The sequence below is a fragment of the Cyphomyrmex costatus genome, unplaced genomic scaffold, assembly GCF_001594065.2.
Source record: "Cyphomyrmex costatus isolate MS0001 unplaced genomic scaffold, Ccosl1.0 scaffold61, whole genome shotgun sequence".
NCBI classification, from domain to species: Eukaryota; Metazoa; Arthropoda; class Insecta; order Hymenoptera; family Formicidae; genus Cyphomyrmex; species Cyphomyrmex costatus.
This window is the reverse complement of record NW_017280167.1, coordinates 749,763-769,001: the sequence shown is the minus strand read 5'-3', so window position 1 is coordinate 769,001 and position 19,239 is coordinate 749,763. Positions and strand designations below refer to the sequence as shown.

General features: G+C 31.4%; 4 protein-coding genes across 4 annotated transcripts; 2 read left to right on the top strand and 2 right to left on the bottom strand.

Annotated features, from left to right (window-relative positions):
- Nucleotides 1-82: 82 nt before the first annotated feature.
- On the bottom strand, nucleotides 83-2,400 carry RpS8 (ribosomal protein S8). Its single transcript, XM_018547148.1, has 5 exons — nucleotides 2,330-2,400; nucleotides 1,752-1,882; nucleotides 1,006-1,257; nucleotides 785-914; nucleotides 83-237 (listed from the first exon to the last, which is right to left on the bottom strand). Exons 1-5 carry the CDS (start codon nucleotides 2,331-2,333, stop codon nucleotides 128-130), a joined length of 627 nt encoding a protein of 208 aa, XP_018402650.1. The 5' UTR covers nucleotides 2,334-2,400; the 3' UTR covers nucleotides 83-127.
- A 1,715-nt stretch (nucleotides 2,401-4,115) lies between these two features.
- On the top strand, nucleotides 4,116-6,678 carry Spf45 (splicing factor 45). The gene is made up of 4 exons (XM_018547163.1): nucleotides 4,116-4,528; nucleotides 4,765-5,076; nucleotides 5,166-5,603; nucleotides 6,391-6,678. The coding sequence occupies exons 1-4, from the start codon at nucleotides 4,412-4,414 to the stop codon at nucleotides 6,676-6,678; spliced, it is 1,155 nt and encodes a 384-aa protein (XP_018402665.1). The 5' UTR covers nucleotides 4,116-4,411.
- A 6,081-nt stretch (nucleotides 6,679-12,759) lies between these two features.
- Alg2 (alpha-1,3/1,6-mannosyltransferase Alg2) lies at nucleotides 12,760-14,354 on the top strand. Its single transcript, XM_018547170.1, has 2 exons — nucleotides 12,760-13,130; nucleotides 13,311-14,354. Exons 1-2 carry the CDS (start codon nucleotides 12,888-12,890, stop codon nucleotides 14,286-14,288), a joined length of 1,221 nt encoding a protein of 406 aa, XP_018402672.1. The 5' UTR covers nucleotides 12,760-12,887; the 3' UTR covers nucleotides 14,289-14,354.
- Nucleotides 14,355-16,004: 1,650 nt separating this feature from the next.
- snf (U1 small nuclear ribonucleoprotein A snf) lies at nucleotides 16,005-16,924 on the bottom strand. Its single transcript, XM_018547182.1, has 2 exons — nucleotides 16,688-16,924; nucleotides 16,005-16,463 (listed from the first exon to the last, which is right to left on the bottom strand). The coding sequence occupies exons 1-2, from the start codon at nucleotides 16,922-16,924 to the stop codon at nucleotides 16,005-16,007; spliced, it is 696 nt and encodes a 231-aa protein (XP_018402684.1).
- Nucleotides 16,925-19,239: the final 2,315 nt, after the last annotated feature.

Genomic DNA, 19,239 nt, shown 5'->3' with positions numbered 1-19,239 from the left:
TGATAATTATATCTATATTTCAAAAATATCTAACAAGTTCATTTACCTTCACTCAAAAGAGAATAATAAACGAGACAATTTCTTTCGTATTTCAAGATAGTTTTTTATTAATGAATCATAATTATAATTATTTAGCTTTCTTGCTCTTAATCTTCCTCATATAAAACTCGAGCTCCTTGCCCTCGAGAATATAACCGTCAGCTCTACCGCATTGCCCAGGCCTGCTTGCTATACAAGCTGAAAATGAGAAATTATTAAAATTATTAATTGCTCGGTAGTGTTAACTGGTAGGACTTTTGTACGGAATGTAAGAGATACGTGTTAGACTCCCGGCCGAAATAATGTTTTTCGCCATATAAATTATTTACAGTTTTTAATTTATCATTTGACATTATTAAGACCGATTTAAGATGCGTAAAGAGCATCAAAAATGGTTAAATTACTAACACAATTTAACTCGTGTCAATTATACTGTTTATTAATTTTAAGTCGCGTTAATTTAAAAATATATGTATACATAAAAGAGAACAAATATCTTATTAAGAGTATTGATTTAAATTAAAACATCTTTTTTATACTCATATAAAAAGAAACATTGATCTATTCAAATATATAAGTTGCGTTCGGCAATGCAAATCTGAGGCGTCAGAATGCTCTTTTTCTATAGTGCACGTGACATATGCTATAATATAAGAGCACTCCGACGCCTCAGATTTGCTATTACCGAACGCAGCTATAACAACTTAATTTTACAAAAATTTAAAAGAATTAGAATTTTTCATACCAAGAACACGTCCTGTTGCAAATTGTTCTTCCAAAGCAGGCTCAACCTTAGCAAATCGCTGTCTCGCCTTGTATTTGGATTCTGCTTTTTTAGAACGTTTTTTATTCAATACTTCTTCTTCAGCTTCTGTCTAAAAAAAAAAAAAACAATTACGCTCCATTTTATACTTGTACATATAATATTCCATAAAGTCATATTAAATTACGTTAAAAAATACTTACAAGTTTAGCGCCTCTCTTGCGACCTAGTGGCAGTACATAATGACTCTCATACCATTGTCTGAAAGGAGTAGCATCAATGGTAACAATGGCGTTCTTCACCAAAGTTTTGGTTCGTACTAATTCATTGTTTGACGCATTATAAACAACGTCGATAATACGAGTCTTTCTGGTGCTGCACTCAGAACCCCAGGAAAAGTTTCCAGCATCCAATCTAAGTGCTCTGTACTTTTTATTACCACCGCGTGTACGGACCTATTATATATACATAAAAGATATGTTTATAACTGATTTTAACACATTAAATGTATATATTTATAAAGTAGACTTCAGATCGCTGTGAGATTGTGGAATAATCACGGCACTCAGAGTAGGTAAGAGGATCATCACTTTACAACTAAATAGTAAAGAGTGAATTATTAAAATAAATTTATTTAAAAAATATGTGTGTATATATGTATTTCAACATCTAAATTTGACAGTAGTGATGCTTCTTGAATTTAAGTGGTACACTCATATAAATGGTCTTTCCAATCTTATTAATAATTATCAAAATATTTTTTCATGAATAATTGCAGTAACATAACATCAACGATAATGCTTACAAATTAATGATGGTAAATTGTAATTCTATTCATTATGATATTAATATTTATTTTATAATATTTAGATTTATTCTGCCTTTGTTAACTAATGCTTATTTACTCTTATAATTCTATCCAATAAAAACTTGAGAAAATTAAGCTTACAGTATGAATCCGCTGTTGTCCAAGTTTGGTATTTGCAGCTGGACGTCCTAACTCAAATTTCCTCTTCTTGCGAATGGGCTTCCTCTTTCCACCAGTGGCTCTTCGCTTATGCCAGTGATCTCGAGAAATACCTACAGTGCAATATTGATAAATAACTTAGTAGACTCTCGAGCTTGTTAACGTAAACTCATTTAAACGTATTTAAAAAAAAAAGAAAGGTTAACCTAATCAAGCATTATATTAAGTTGATGCTACAAAACTTTTCTTCTGTACATATTAAAGACACTAATAACTGGATAATCCATGATATTTACATTTGTTTAAAACGTGAGTTTCGCTGTTAAAAAAGGAAAATATAAATCACGAAAATGTCACGAGTTCAACATGGCTATGCTGGACGTCGACAAGAGACAAGATAGTTTCCACGAACTCAAGTTGAAAGGACGAAAATAATATTCCTTGCCGACAAAAGGATGATATCTAATTTACGCGCTGATTACGTCTTATCGCGATATTGCAGCGAGAAAACTCAGATTCGTGACGATGAAAAACAATTTCAATAAAATCGTGCCACTCACCCATCTTGCTGCGATGGAGAAAGAACTTCGACTATCAGAATACTAGAGAAACCACCTCCAATCAGACAAACTATAGCGGACTGCGGAAAGACGCTACTGTGAGTGCGTTCCAAAACTCTATCAACCTGAATATCATTTTATCCTTGTTATTTACCAAATGTTGAACAAGGATAAATAATACTCTCTCGGAATTAACGAAATCGAATTTTGAAATAAACTATACAGTGTTATTTTATCTTTATCGTTTATTAGCCGTAAAACTATATGTTTTTAATAAATAGCATAAAAAAAATAGCTTTTTCTTTAAATTTATGAATGTATGACGTATGTATGCAGTAATACCACCACATCCATTTTCGACGTTCTTCCTTGTGCTACGATTTTATCTACAAGGTCAGAAAATGATTTACCATTTTACGTCGAGCTTCTGCGCATAAGTTGCACATGGATCTGAATTTTCAAGAAAATATGTACAGTTCGCGCAATTAATGCCTTCCAACCCTATGACGTCACATTCACTCTTGAAGCATCGCGTTTACTTTCTCGGTCGTTTTCATATTCATGGCTATAGTAGACAAATCGTAATCAGCCGGCGAAATTGCGCGAATTTCTTCAACCTCTATAGCCCGTGTTCGTGACACCTCGAATGTGTGTGATTAAAGTTTTATTGACACTGTTGACAGTCGTAAATTTCGTTTGAAAATATATTTACATAACCAAATTTTCAATTATTTACGACACATAATTTATCAGATAAGTTGCTATTCTTCCTTTCTGTATTTATTTAAAACTCTATAAAAAATTATGGAAAAAAATCTTTGTGCATTTTTAATGTAAACAAATTTTTAATTATTTACGGCTCATAATTTTATCAGATCAGTTTATTACAATATTTATCATTTGCATTTTGTCTTTTTATATTTATTTAAATTTCTATATAAGATTAAGGAAAAATATCTTTGTGCATTTTTCTTCTTTTACAAATGGAAACGAACAAGAAGAAATTTTCAACAAGAATAATTTGAGTCTTTTAAGATTTTGGCTGAAGAAGACAAGGTATCCTTTACATATGATAGAATTCAAACAATATGTATATAATATTAACAATAATAAACAATTTTAATTACTAATTTCTACATTACAATATTTACAATTAAAGATTACAATATTTACATTTAATATTCAATCCAATAGCCATTCTTTTCAATCACACATTGCAAACAACTGTTTATAGAGTTCACCAGATTGTGAAAAATTTGTGGCCTCTCCCGAAGACAATCCACTCGAAAATGTATGGGCCATTAGCGATTATGTATATGCAATTTGGAACAGTCTTCGGGAGAGGTCACAAATTTTCCACAATCTGGTGAACTCCACGAACAGTCGTTTGCAACGAGTGATTGAAAAGGATGGCTATTGGATTAAATATTAATTGTAAATATTGTAATCTAGAAATTAGTGATTAAAATTGTTTATTATTCTTAATATATATATTGTTTGGATTATACTATGTAAAGGATACCCGTTCATTACAATTAACCTCTTCCGTCAAAGTCTTAAAAGATTCAAGTCGTTGAAAATTTTTCCTTGTTTGCTTCCTTCTGCAAAAGAAAAAAAATGCACAAAGATATTTTTTCTTAATTTTATAGAGGTTTAAATAAATATAAGAAGGAAGAATGGCGACTTATCTGATAAATTATGAGCAGTAAATAATAAAAAATTTGGTTATGTAAATATATTTTAAACCGAAATTTACGACTGTCAATGAAACTTTAAACACACACATTCGAGATGTCACGAACACGGAATCTATAGAGGTTGGAGAAATTCGCGCAATTCTGCTGGCTGGTCCGTCTATTACAGCCATTAACATGAAAATAACCGAGAAGGTAACACGTAATGCCAAAACAGAGTTGGAAGGCATTAATTGCGCGAATTGTACTATCTATATAAATGTATTAAATCTATGAAAGTATGAGCCTTTATATATGTTCTGTGGTATGAGCCGACTTCTGAAAGTTGAGGTTACATTTGAAATGTCAGATGCGGTCGAATGTTAGTTAAACATTAAAGTAATTCACAATGTCTTTGTACGACGATTTTGACAAGCATCGGACCACAGAAAAAGTTGCGGGATGGTCTTCCGGAATTAAGTTACTACAATCGCAGTTGCAGCTAAAAAAGGCTGCTACTACACAGGTAAATCAGTCTTAACCAATACATATCGAATAATTATAATGTTTACAAAAATAATTTTTAATGTAATTCTCATTTGTTAAAAATAAGCTTCTAATTACTATACGTTTATTACTAATTAAACTATATAATTTTAACTAAATGACAATTTTTATTTACTAACAATTTTATATTAACAAATTTTTGGCTCGTAGCTCTTTTTCTTTTTCATTACTTCTAATTACTATTTATGAATTCAGCCAAAACGTGAACAAAACAGGAAAGCTTCTGCAGTATTAGCACCAGTGATAGACTTGAAATCAAAAGCTAATCGCGATGTTGACAGAGAGGATGACAATACTCATAACAATCCATTATCCAGTGGTAGTGTGAGTAACATAGGAGTAGGTGGTGAATTTGATTGGAATGTAGTAAATGAATATGATCCTATATGGCCTAATGAATATGAAAAAGTTGTGAAAGAATTACGTGACATCAGAGATAGGGAACATGATCAAGAGACGGAAATGCGCAAACGCCGGAGAGATAATACTCGCTTCGAGGATACTCAGGTAATATATAATTTATGCAAAATTACCTTTACAAAAAAAAAGAGATAAAAATGATGCTAACATGCCTATTATTTAATGTTTGTGAACAGACTACTGGTGGAAACATTGCAATGGTACCTCCTGAAAGAGATGAGGAGAGAACGCCAACCTCGAGAGGTATGGTAGGAGGCGCTGCTATAGCACCACCACCATCCTTACAGGAATCTGCAGAATTGCCACCTCCACCACCACGACAGCAGTCTAATTTAGGCTATTCAACATCATCTGTAGCAGCAAAAATAATGGCCAAATATGGCTTTAAAGAGGGGCAGGGTCTTGGCAAGAAAGAACAGGGCATGTCAGTAGCATTGCAAGTGGAAAAAACTAGTAAACGTGGTGGCAGAATAGTTGGCGAAAAGGAACAATTAATGCCTCCGCCACCACCTATTACAGCTTCTCCACCACAGATGCAATTGCAACTATCATCGCAATTGCAACAATCCCAGGAAGAACCAAGCATTACCGAGATAATGAAATGTCCAAGCAAAGTCAGTATAATCGTATATACATGTATATATTACACGCACGCACATACAGAGAGAGAGAGAGGGGGGGGGGAGTGTTCTAAAGCGCAGGAGTTGGCATGTACATATTCCTCATGAAAAAATGAATTGGAAATGTTAATAGCAAAATCTTGAGGCATCAATAGTTTTCAAACGATGAGCATTTGAAAATAACCAACCACAGGGCATGAAATTCGCGCCGTCAGGAGCGGTGCAATAGCGTTTTCTCTTGGCTGCATTATCGCCCACCAATACAACACTCAGACAGTATAGCGTATTTCCTTGGCTGGTGATAAGCGAACTCATTTAGTTTATCATGTTTCTGTGGCTATAGTATAGTGCAAATTTTATGTACGAAATGGGGTTTTGCTACACAATCTTAAAGGGATCATGTAGAGCCAGTATGACATTTAAAATTTGAAAATGGAAGTCAACCGGCAGCAGAATTAAACATGATAGCATGATAGCTCACCGTTTGAAAACTATTGCTGCCTCAAGCTTTTGCTATTAATATTGTTGATTCACTTTTTCATGAGGAATATGTACGTGCCGGCTTCTGCGCTTACTCTGGAATACCCTGTATATATAACATATATATTATATATAAAATTATATTACTATTCATTATTTATTATTAATACATATTTATTATTAATTTATGTTTTTATGTAAATGTTTATATAAACGTATTATGTTTAAATATTTTTATAATTTTGTATACTTTACATAATTTAAAATATATTTATAATCTAAGTTACATCTTTCACTTTAGGTTGTTCTATTGCGCAACATGGTTGGTCCCGGAGAGGTTGATGACGATCTTGAACCGGAAGTGAAAGACGAATGCAATACTAAATATGGCGATGTTGCACGTGTTATTATTCATGAAGTGATTGAAGCTTTGCCAGAGGAAGCAGTACGAATTTTTGTTGAATTCAAGAGAATAGAGAGTGCTATTAAGGCCGTAGTTGATTTAAATGGACGTTTCTTTGGTGGTAGACAAGTCAAAGCAGGATTTTATTCTAGTGAAAAACTTGATAACTTACAATTACTGGATTAATTGTCTATAAGAAATTCAAACTTTGATGTTTGTCCTTCATAAATTGTATAAAAACATTTTATATTTCTACTACTTAATATTAGCAAATTATTGAAAAATAAATTTTTTTTAATTACAATATATAGAATTTGTATTTTCAATATTTACAATTATATGAAATATATACATATTATAAAATAAAATCGGACTCAAATAATCTTAAATTAAAACAAATGATAGATAAAGGGCTACGAGAATTATTAATAAATATTAAATAATGAAATCATTACAAAAATGTTTTAATTCACGTTAATGGTATTATACACGACACCATCAGTATTGTTAAAAATCGCACGCAGCACAGTTCCCTTTTACATCTTTGTATCATCTGTACAACAATTATGACGAGTACAAAAGAAGTATATGAAATAAAGAAAGGTTCTAGAAACATATATAAACGTCCTGGTAAAAATAGAATTGTAATGAACGACCAGTGAGAATCGTTATTTGATAGAAAAAGAAACAGATAGTGTAAGCACGTCAGCGAAAAAGAGCCTAAAAAGGCTCGAAAAATCAATAGAAATTACAGAAAAAGAAGAGGCGGATGAGTAAAACGAACTCTTGGAAGAACAGTTGTATGGCCCAAGAATAATAGACTGAAGGTAAAATTGAGATTTTGCTTTATGAACAAAAGAATAGTAACCGGAACTTTTAAACACGTTTTGTTTTTCAAAATGGTTTTCCAAAGTCGGTATTGTATATACTTTTACATTTTTTATCCGATTTACTTAAAATTTTGGAGTGAATACTCTTTTATATATATCTATAATCTAAATTTAAGAAGTACATAGGATTTTTGCGATATATTGAAAACTTATTTTGCGATTAACATTTTTATATAATAATTTTAGGTGAAAAAAACAACTTTTTTTTTCAAATGTTCACTATTTTGTCATAAATCAATATTTTTTAAAATTCATACGTACTTCTAATTTTTAACATGTAGATGATAAAAATATTTGGTATTTTGTTTTAGAACAAACCATATAGAAATTTTGGATAACACCGCGAAGAGGCCCGGCTAATAAAGATGTTTGACGATATGGCTATAGTGTGTCGCCATTTTATAAATAAGAAATATTATAAAAATTTTTTCATACACTTGAAAATGCACATAATAAAGACCCAAAAAACTATTTTTAATTCGCTTCTTCATTCTTTAAAAAAAATTCCGAACATATACATCATTTTTAAGTTGCAAAGGTGGTGTAATCTCTTAAGACACCAATCTGTTCTGTTTATAGTCAAATAATGAGTTCCGAAGAACCATTTGATCGCGATGGACGCGTTTTAGATCGGCTGCTTTTATTGAGAGCGGTTCACTTGCACACTGTAGCTATTGCCCACTGCCTATTATTTACTCTTGGTGACAGTAGGGTCTTAAGGCTGCGCAGAATAAAAGGAACAGGGAACAGAGAACAGAGAATAAGAATTTCAATCTATCAGAAATTATATACTGTGAAATAAACAGTGTATATTCCATAGTATAATTTCTGATAGGTTGAAATTCTTATTCTCTGTTTCTTTTATTCTGCGTAGCCCCTTAAATAAGGGGCAATTTATGTATATTTTTTAAATCGTCCTGACGCGCGTTTTTGCGGCGTGACGACACTGTAGACGCAGGCGTTCGGTGTTCGCTCAGGCTACGCCATTTTTGCGGTGGTTTAGCATCATATTTTTTGGGCATAAATAAGCGGTGCCGACTTTGACTTTTGACTGTGCTTACAATTAGTATGACTGGCCATGTTTACGTTGTTCAAGAGGACTAGGGTCAATTAAATTTCGAAGAAGATTGGCAGTCAATTTTGTAACACACCCATGACATTTGGATTGGTCTGACAGATTTCCTAACCTGAATAGTCATGAAATTTAACGCTTGATATCTCGGTTTGCTGGGCACAGTGACGCTTATTTCTTTCCAGATTCTTTCATTTCATGCAAAAACGCGTCGAATAAGCCTAATTTCATTGATTTTTAAACTGAAGGGACCTATTCCGTATAATTACCACCCCATTCTTTTGATAGTGAGAATGGTTGGATATTGTTGTATTTGCAAAGTGGGAGCAGGAGAGGAAAAGAATGTATCTATTCATCGGTAAATATATTTTTACAAATATAGAATATATATACATAGAAAATAAATAATGAAGTTTTATTTTATATGTGTGTCGTTCGATAAGTTCGTGCGAAATCTAAATTATAGTACCACCAGTACGTATCGAGATTTTTAGTATCTGGTAACTCTTGGAGGATCACATACCAAATTTCAACAACATAGATTTATTATTATATATTTAGGGAATTTATTACGTGTTAGAAAGAACAAGAGGGAGAGCTATTGATATAATTAATACTACAATGTTTTAATCACTTGTAAACTTCTAGTATATTACTAATATTTTATTTATTAGATATTGTTTAATCATGTGATAAAACATTATATATTCATTCAGTTTATATTGATCTTAAAGATCTTAAATTACATTTACATTTTTATGTATAAGATAGAGTACAGATATATAAAAAAAGGAATTTAACAGAAAAATTATTAATTATTTTAATAAAGTTAATTTTGAAAGTATTTTACGAAAATGTATAAATAAAATAATTTATAATAGTATAAAAATATTCATGAATTAATTTATATATATTTTTAAGGTTGCCAAAAGATGAAAATATTAAAGCAAGTTGGTTTGCATTTATTGGCCATGAAATAAGCGTACACAGTGGAGTTTGTAGCAAACATTTTAAACAATCTGATTTTCTTTACAAAATGTATGGAGACAGTTATAGACGATTTCTTAAACCAGGAGTGTGTCCATCTATATTAGACGGCTCATCAAATAATAGGTAACTTTCAATATATATATATAAAACATTTGAAAAAATTATATATTGATATTTATATAATTTATGATATTCATATTCATATAATTTAGAACAAATGTTAAACTTTCTGAAAATATAAACAATTCATGGAGAATTGAAAGAGATTCGGATAAAAATATAATAATAAAACAGGAACCAGAAGAATGCATGCTTTTAGATAATATAAATGAAACTGTAATAAATATGGAGAATTCAATAGATCTTCAATTCAAAAGGTTGGTTTACACAATAATCACTTAAACTTTGGTTTTATAAAAGTTTTTCTCGTTTTATTTTTAGTGAAACTGACGATTCTTTAATCTTTATGAAACATAATACTAACTTGGAAACAAGTACAATATTAAAAAATGAGGTACGAGAATTTGTAAATATAGAAACAATAAGTACAAATTCAGTAGATAATCAATTGAAAAGGTTAGTTTATACATATAATAATAATTTAATCTCTTACAATTTTTTAACAAATTTAAAAAAATAGTTTTAGTAGTATACCCATTAGGGTGTCCATTTTAATTAACCACCTGATTATCTTGACCGATGTTATATTATTTATATATTACATTTCTTTATTATACTTTAACCGTTTCTATATTAGTCATATTGTATTATTACAATCGTTCATTTATGGCTTGTGGCCCTTGTCAGAAATATATATTTTTTACCTAAATATCTCTTTAACAATGCATTTTAGAGAAAAATTACTGTTAAGGAGATATTATAGATGATCAATTGAAATAGGACACCCTGTATAAATATAGGATAGTTTGGAAAAAAAAGTTCATTTTATTTTTAGAGAAATTGAGGATCCTTTAGCTATTACAAAACATGATATTAATCTGAAAACAAATATAATATTAAGAAATAGAATTAAAAAATCCATAAACATCAATGACACATTTAATAGAAATTCCAGATATAATCAATTAAAAAGGTTAGTTTATATCTAATAATTTCATCTCTATATAAATTTGTATGTACATTTTAAATAATAATATACAAATATAGAACGGTTTGATAAAATCTTTGTTTTATTTTTAGAAAAAGAACTAATTCCTTAGTCTCTAACAGACGCTTCTACAATACAAGATACATTGGAGATTTATGTCGATATGATTTTACTTCAGATGGATCTTGGAATTTATTTAAAAATCATTTAGTAAATACGAAAGAAAAAATAAGATCTTTAACTAATAAAATTGTTTCTTTAAATAGAAAAATTGATAGACTGCAAAACAAGAAAAATCATTTTTAAAATAAGAGTATAGCAAAATACATATGTATATGAAATCCACATCAAATTAGACCTATACATCAATTATTAGGCCTCCATAAAAGAAATATTTTATATACAGGGTTCGCCACCAAAATCCGGATAAATTTCAATTGAAATTTTCCGCTATATTGTGCCTCTGCCAGAGGATGTTGTTGGCTTCCCGAGAAAGCCTGATGCTTCTAGTAAACAGTCATATTCTCAAAATGGTCGCGATGTTGAAACTAAGTGCAGAGTATAATCGAAGAGCCGCGATCATCAAAGGCCTTCACGTTGGGCGCTTAGCAACAGAAATAATTCGATTTTTTTGAATACCTGAAATCAATTGTTTATGACATTGTAGCCAAATTTACGGCTTTAGAACAGTTCAATAAAGGTTCCAGTATGCCAGCGAGGAAGAATCACTCGAAAGACCGCGAGGACACCCGCAGTCATTGAAAAGGCTCAAGCGCTGATTTCGGATGACCCAGGGCAATCGTTGCGAAAATTAGCATCGATTGTTGTGTAAGCGAGTCAACAATGCGTCGAATTGTGGAGGAGGACTTTTGATACAAATTGTACACATTAAATATACGATGCTCTCTGAGACTGCCAGGACAAGGTGAATTGCTCGCGGTCCAAGGAATTCTGGCCTCCCAACAGCCCAGATTTAAATCCTTTGGACTACTATGTATGAAGCGTAGTTGAAAGGATCACTAACAAGTCCCGACATCCTAATGTGACGTCATTAAGAACCGCTATTGAGGCAACATTCGTCGCCATGGACAGCGCTACATTACAGCGTGAGTGCGAACGCTTTGGACCGGGAATAGAGGCCGTCGTTCAAGCTAATGGGAGATATATCGAATAATTATGCTCTATAGGGATACCCCAAGTGCCATGTAAAGGGATTTTTTGTAATATTTAATTTTTCATTAAATACATTTTGTTTAAAGAAATTGTTTGATTTGTTCGGATTTGGTGGCGGACCCTGTACACATAGAACAGATGCAAGCAAAAATAACACTAGTACAAGAGTACAGATAAAATACATGTATTTAATTCTGTATATGTAGAACAGGTGCAAGCAAGAACAACATTAGTACAAAAAATTTTTCATATACACATTTCATATACAAATTTTATATACATATTTACACTCTGTGTATCAAACATAGTATGTACATAAAACTTTCTAAATTAATTATTTAAAAATTATTAGGTGCATTTAACAAAATTTTAACATTCATAATAATAAATTGTAATTATTTTGTAAAAAAAAAAAAAAACAATACTATATATTGTGAAAATATGTGTGATATATAATACATCATATTGTATATAATCATGTTATACATCATATTATATTTATATAGAATACCATTTATTTAACGCTGTAAATGCTTCGTTGACCAATCAAAAAAAAAAATTTTTTACGAATTTGCTAAAGAATAAAATTTTGTGCTTTCCAAAGCAATATTTGCAGCATGAAATAGAATTGTATCATCCCTTTATTCATCCAATAATCAATTATAATGCTATAATGCTATATAATGCATAAATATTATATGTATGCTACACTTTTATTGGTGTTGCTTAGATGATTACTCCATAGGTATAATTATACAGAATACCCCCACCACCTCCGATTTCGATAAAATCAGGCTCATTCGATGCGATTTTTGAGCTGGTATGTATTCTGTATAATTACCTTTTCTTTTTTTAGCTTTATAATCGCTCGGCGAGAGCAGGCTAGCAACTTTATTCGATTTGAACGCGCCCATGTGAGTATGGCGACCTGTCAAAAGCAGATGTTTTCAAGTCTTGTAGTTGGCAACCATGATTGGCAACATGGTTGGCAATACTTAATCTGCTGTGATCGGAGATCGGACTCCGATGTCCGATCATCGGAGTTGGTGAGAGTTGAGACCGGTCCTACTGGCCTAATATCCTAATTATTTACGTCGCGGTAATTTTGCACATTCTAATAAATACTTAATAATGGCCGTTTAACGAATCATTCGTAAGTACGATGACACGCGTCACATTTTTACATCCTGATCTCGGTATCGGTGGCGCGGAGAGGCTCGTTGTCGATGCGGCTCTGGCTTTGAAAAAGAATGGCCATGATGTAAATTTCGTGACAACTCATCACGATCCGGAGCATTGTTTCTTAGAGACCAAGGATGGGACGGTTCCCGTTACTGTTGTGGGCAGTTGGTTACCTAGGCACATTCTTGGCAGATTCTATGCGTTCTGTGCTTATATACGCATGGTAAGAAGCTGGGTACAGTCCAAAAAAAGATGTAAATGACACAATGTGATACAACAAATTATATCCTCAACACTGAAATAACTGTGAAATAATTGAAAAAGATCTTCAAAAAATTTCTATTAAAAGAATTTGTGTATGTTCAGCAACTATTAAAGAAATAAATTCTTATACTTTTTGTAGATATATGCAGCCAGCTACATAATATTTAGTGATCACCGGCCAGAAGTTGTTTTTTGTGACTTGGTATCCATCTGTATTTTTGTACTTAGATTACGTATTCCATATGTAATGTTTTATTGTCATCATCCGGACCAGCTGCTATCACATCCTGGTGGTTGTTTTAAGCAGCTATATCGTATGCCGCTGAATTATCTAGAAGAAATTACAACTGGCATGGCGCATAAAATATTTGTAAATAGCTGTTATACAAACAATGTGTTCAAGAACACATTCAAGAGACTGAAAATTGAACCAGAAATTTTATATCCTTCCATTAATACAGACTTCTTTGATAAGACAAGAATAGTATCTATAGAAAGGGTACTTGATAGGAAACTTCCAGATGATAGTATTATATTGTTATCTATCAATAGGTATGAACGTAAGAAAAAACTGTCTATTGCAATAGAGGCTCTTGCAGAGCTAGAGAAGCTTTTAACGAAAGAAATATATAAGAGAGTTTTCTTGATTATGGCTGGTGGATATGACAAAAGGGTCGAAGAAAATGTGGAATATCATCTGGAGTTAATAGGTCTTGCAGATGAGTTACATGTAACAGACAAAGTAATATTCTTACGTTCACCCTCCGACGTAGACAAAGTTTCCATACTACATCATTGTAAAATTGTGATATACACCCCACCGAACGAACACTTTGGAATAGTACCTTTGGAAGCAATGTACATGGGTAAACCGGTAATCGCTCATAATTCCGGCGGTCCCACAGAATCGATAATTTCTGGAAAAACTGGTTTCCTGGTAGACTTATCTGGTGAAGCATTTGCCTCGAAAATAGCTTATTTAATCACAAATCCAAATTATCTTGAGGATTTTGGTAGATCGGGTCAAAGCAGATTTTCGGTAACATTTAGTTTTACTGCTTTTAGTGCTCAATTAAATAAGGCAATAAATGACTTGACTGATGCGAAGACAAAATAAGATAATGACAAATATTTAAGATTGTTTTCTGTTTCTTGCATGATATATCGACGATTTTGATTAAATGAGGAGATAAATGAGTATAATTTTTCAATAATATATGTATTTTATATATACTATTTTAAATATACTTGTTTTTTTAGATATGTTTTCTGCTCGATTTTAATTAGCCTAAACTGCTTAGTTTATTTTATTATATTCTATAAATCAAATTTACTATATAATTTATACATATATCAAAAGTTCACGCGCGTGCAATGACGAAATAAAATTCGTATAAACTTAGTTGACAGTTAAAATTTCCTTATGAAATAATTTATATTTCGTATAAAAATAATTAAGAAGTTTAATATCACCTACATAATTTTCATTTCTTATTTTTTATATTACGTACAATTAATCGACATAAATAACAAAGTTTTTGAAATTATTATATTTTATGTGAGGAATTTTGAAGTGTAATTGGAAAGAATAAATTTAATTGAGTTTTCTCATATCTTATATTAATAAAAGGCTCATTAAAAACATCAAAGAAAAACTAGCGTTGAGAATTAATGAATTTATAATTTAGTATTAGAATTTTGCGATTGTGCAAAGGTTCTAGGCGTTTCTTATAGAGTGCATTTCAATACGACGACCGCTCACTGAGCGCTCAGTGAACTCTTGTACCTGTTTGGTTTATAACAGAAATTTCATTGGCCCATTTTCTTATGCATGAGTCAATGGACCAATCAAATTCTTTATGTATATGGTTTATGCGTAATGCAAAAGTGTGTGCTGCGGCCATTATACTGGCTGCAACCGTATGCCGTAATCTGTAAAAATAAATTCAAGCCTAGACGGAAAAGCAGAAAAGCAACATCCAATTAGAATTCACGTTGATAGTCGCTGGTTTCGGCTTGTTAATTTTGATTAGTTACTGCTTTGTTACAAGGTGCTTTTTAACATAATTTGCTCCATTGTGAAATAGATTCTTACAGGTGTGATTTATTATTATTTTTATTAATGTCAGATAAATTAAAACTTTATATTAAAAAAATGTGTATTGTGATGCAAATGTACAGTAATAATGTACGTAATATAGATGTAGTTTTTAACAGATTTTGTACTATTTATTCAGAAATATATATAACTTGCCTCCTTTATATAAACTTATTGTAATACAATTATGTTATGTATTTCTAATTAATAATAAATATTTTTTTTACAAATATTTTCAATATTTATGAAACTAAATTGTTAGAAAATATATTTCCATGCCAGTATAATGTAACAAATCAATTTAGGTCAATACAATAAATAGGAAGTTTTCAGGATAAAAATAACACATTGTATTTTGTTATAGCAAATTACTCTTTCACTTATTTTTGCAAAAGGTGTTCATATGAAATATGAATTTTTTCTAATAAATTGTATATAATTTTGTACTGTAATAAATTGTATATATTTTTGATAAATTGAAATATGTTATTTATATAAGATAATTGTCATGCAGATTATATATAAAAGTATAAATCACATTGAAGAAACATGTTTATTGAATTTCATTGTAAAATAATGGATATTAAGCAAAATATTTTAGATTGTGCAAAATAATGAATAAAATAATCAAAGCCAATTTAAATATCAAAGGACATTTTTCTTTATACAAATGGAACTCAACTTATATCTTATTTCTATTTTATTATAGTATGGACAATACAAAAGATAGTAAAGCTATTTCTTTGCAAATGATATTTTCATTGCATGGGAAGGTGTAATTTTAAAACCTTGAAGAGCATCTTTTGCTGCTCCAGACTGAACTTCATTTTCAAATTCAACAAATGCAATATCGTGCCGATTAGGTACTAAGCGTACCTCTTTGAAACCCGGAAATTGATTAAACAGCATTGATAACATCATTTCACTTGTCTCATCAGGTAGATTTGTTAAGAACAATATTTGATTAGGTGGTTGTTCAGGAACAGCAGTATTAACAAGTCCTGAATGTTGAGGTATACTAGCATGATAACCAATTTGTTGTGAATGTTTTGCTTGCTCTTTTGCACGTTTCTTGGCACGTTTGGCTTCTTCATCTGCTACTGGAATAACTCGCTTTGGTTTCTTTGGACGCTCTGCAAAGGTGCCTTTCATTTTAGCAATTATGTCGCTGTCAGTTTTAGCATATTGTATTCTCTACAAAAACAAAGCATTTAAAAGAGATTATTTTATATCTTTATATATGTACGTGATACAAATATATTTGCATGTATTTATAATGTACGAATTAATGTGTCTACATATATACATATGCACACGCATACGTATAATACATACACATTAGATTATTCTTAATATTACATAAATACAAAAAAATATAATACACAAAGATAAAACACAATTTTTTTTATAGTTCTTACCATTGGTTTGTCATAAAATGGAAAACCTTGCATTGATCTTAAGGCATTTGTAGCACTTGCTATTTCTTTGAAAATGACAAATGCCTGTCCACGCATCTTTAATGTTTTTAAAGCTACAATATCCAAAATTTGACCAAATTGGGAGAAAATAGCATACAATGATTTTTTTAATTCTTCCTTTTTAATTTTTTCATTTAAATTATTGATGTATATCGTATTATTTGGACGAATATCCATTTTGACTAAAAATTAATGTTAAATACTTTCTCTTCTGTAAATAAAAATAATGTATAAAATAAGCATTAAATTTAAACATTAATATGATACATATACATCCATAGATATATCCATATATATATATTTTTTGTGTTTTATATATAAAAATATATACATATGTGTGTATATGTATATACATAATATATATATGTACATATTATATATAGGCAACATTAGTATATATATCATTAAAAGCAATTTGATTATATATAAATACATATTATATTAAATACTCCAATCATTGCTAATATGACAACACAAATATATATAAAAAGAATCTTACGTATTTGAATTTAATTTTCTAAAAACACTTAAACACACAAGATTGATACTCGATCTACTTCACTTAATATTGTTCAAAAATTTTAGGCAAAACGATATATATTTACTAGGTTATATTACATTACAGGTTAAGCGTCTATACCGCAACATACGAACTATAACTATGAATTTAGTAAGAATAGATATCTACTATTTCTTCCCTCGATAGATTTCTGAAAGTATATAAGTACATGATTTGCCTTTCCATCGAGTGTTCGGATCCGCCTAGAATCCTTAAGTATATTCACATACAACCATCAAGTAGCAACCAATCAATCAGAGAAGCGCAACCGATGTTCCGCGTCCTGATTGGCGTGACTGTCAGCCAATCATAACATTCATTCATTGATACTAAAAATGGCTAACTAATAAACGATTGGTGGATTTCATAGTTCGTCTGCAAACGACGCCATTTTTAGTACTTTCCTTAATAATTTAATTTAATATTTATTTATATTTAATTTTTGCTCAAGTATGACTCCAGCTTCAACGCGGAATGAGAGTGAAACCAATGGGCGCGTTCAGCGGACTCAACAGTTGAGTGAGCGCTCGCTATTATTGGTGTATTCTTTTAGATCATTAAATCAGAATTTTAGATCTAAAAGAATACACCAATAACAGCGAGCGCTCACTCAACTGTTGAGTCCGCTGAACGCTCTCAATCACAAGCGTTCCGCACTAACTGCAACTGATGCGGAATGCTTGTGATTGGTTTTAAGGAGCCTACAGACAATGTCGTATAGTCCTTCTACAATAAGCCATAAGTCATAAATCATAAGTCAGAAGCTAGTTGCAAGCGAGTCAGTAATGCGTCATAAGATAGTAATAAGTCGGTAGTCCGTGACGGAGTGGAGATGGCCAAATTCCATCTCTTCTGACTTAGAGTTTATGATTACGTTATGACTGACCAATCATAAGCAGTATGTGTCTGCCATTTCTTATGGGCCTTCTACAATAAGCCATAAGTCATTAATCGGAAGTAAGAAATTAAAAATTGACGACTGTGATTGGTCCACTTCTAGCTTATGACTTATGATTTGTGACTTACGGTTTATTGTAGAAGGCCCATTATTGTAGATGCAAATTCCTTAAGATTTATGACTTATAATTGTGACTTAACACTTATGTCATGTGAGTAATGACTTATGGCTTATTGTAGAAGGCCCATATAGGCTGGTATTCATAGTCAGTTCTTATATTCAAGACCGTCTTAAGTTCAATCTTGAAGAGTTACGAACCAATCAGAGGGCCGCTTTAGCATCTTAAGACATTACTTAACGCAGTCTTGAAATGAGAACAGACTATGAATACCGACCTAAGACGCGAATGCAGCCCTTTGATTGGTTTGTGATCTTATGTCATGTGAGTAATGACTTATGGCTTATTGTAGAAGGCCCATATAGGCTGGTATTCATAGTCAGTTCTTATATTCAAGACCGTCTTAAGTTCAGTCTTGAAGAGTTACGAACCAATCAGAGGGCCGCTTTAGCATCTTAAGACATTACTTAACGCAGTCTTGAAATGAGAACAGACTATGAATACCGGCCTAAGACGCGAATGCAGCCCTTTGATTGGTTTGTGACATCTTAAGACTAAGACGATCTTGAATAATTGATTATGAATACCGGCCATAGATCCGTAGTTAATCGTCGATTAATTTAAAAGTTGCTAAAAGAGACCCTAAAGTGGCCCTAAAGTCCTGTATCCATGGTATTAGGGTGCAGTCAGATGGAGTCAGAAATAACAAAACGGAACAGTAACGGAACATTGATAGAAAAGAGATAGAACAATCCTATCTCTTTTCTATCAATGTTCCGTTCTCATTCCGTTCCGCTATTTCTTTCTCCATCGGGACGCACCCTTAGAATTCGGTCCAATTTCTCGGATCGAGAAATATGTAGCCAATCAACATGCCGTTTTTCCATAAAAACTACATGTTGATTGGCTACACATTC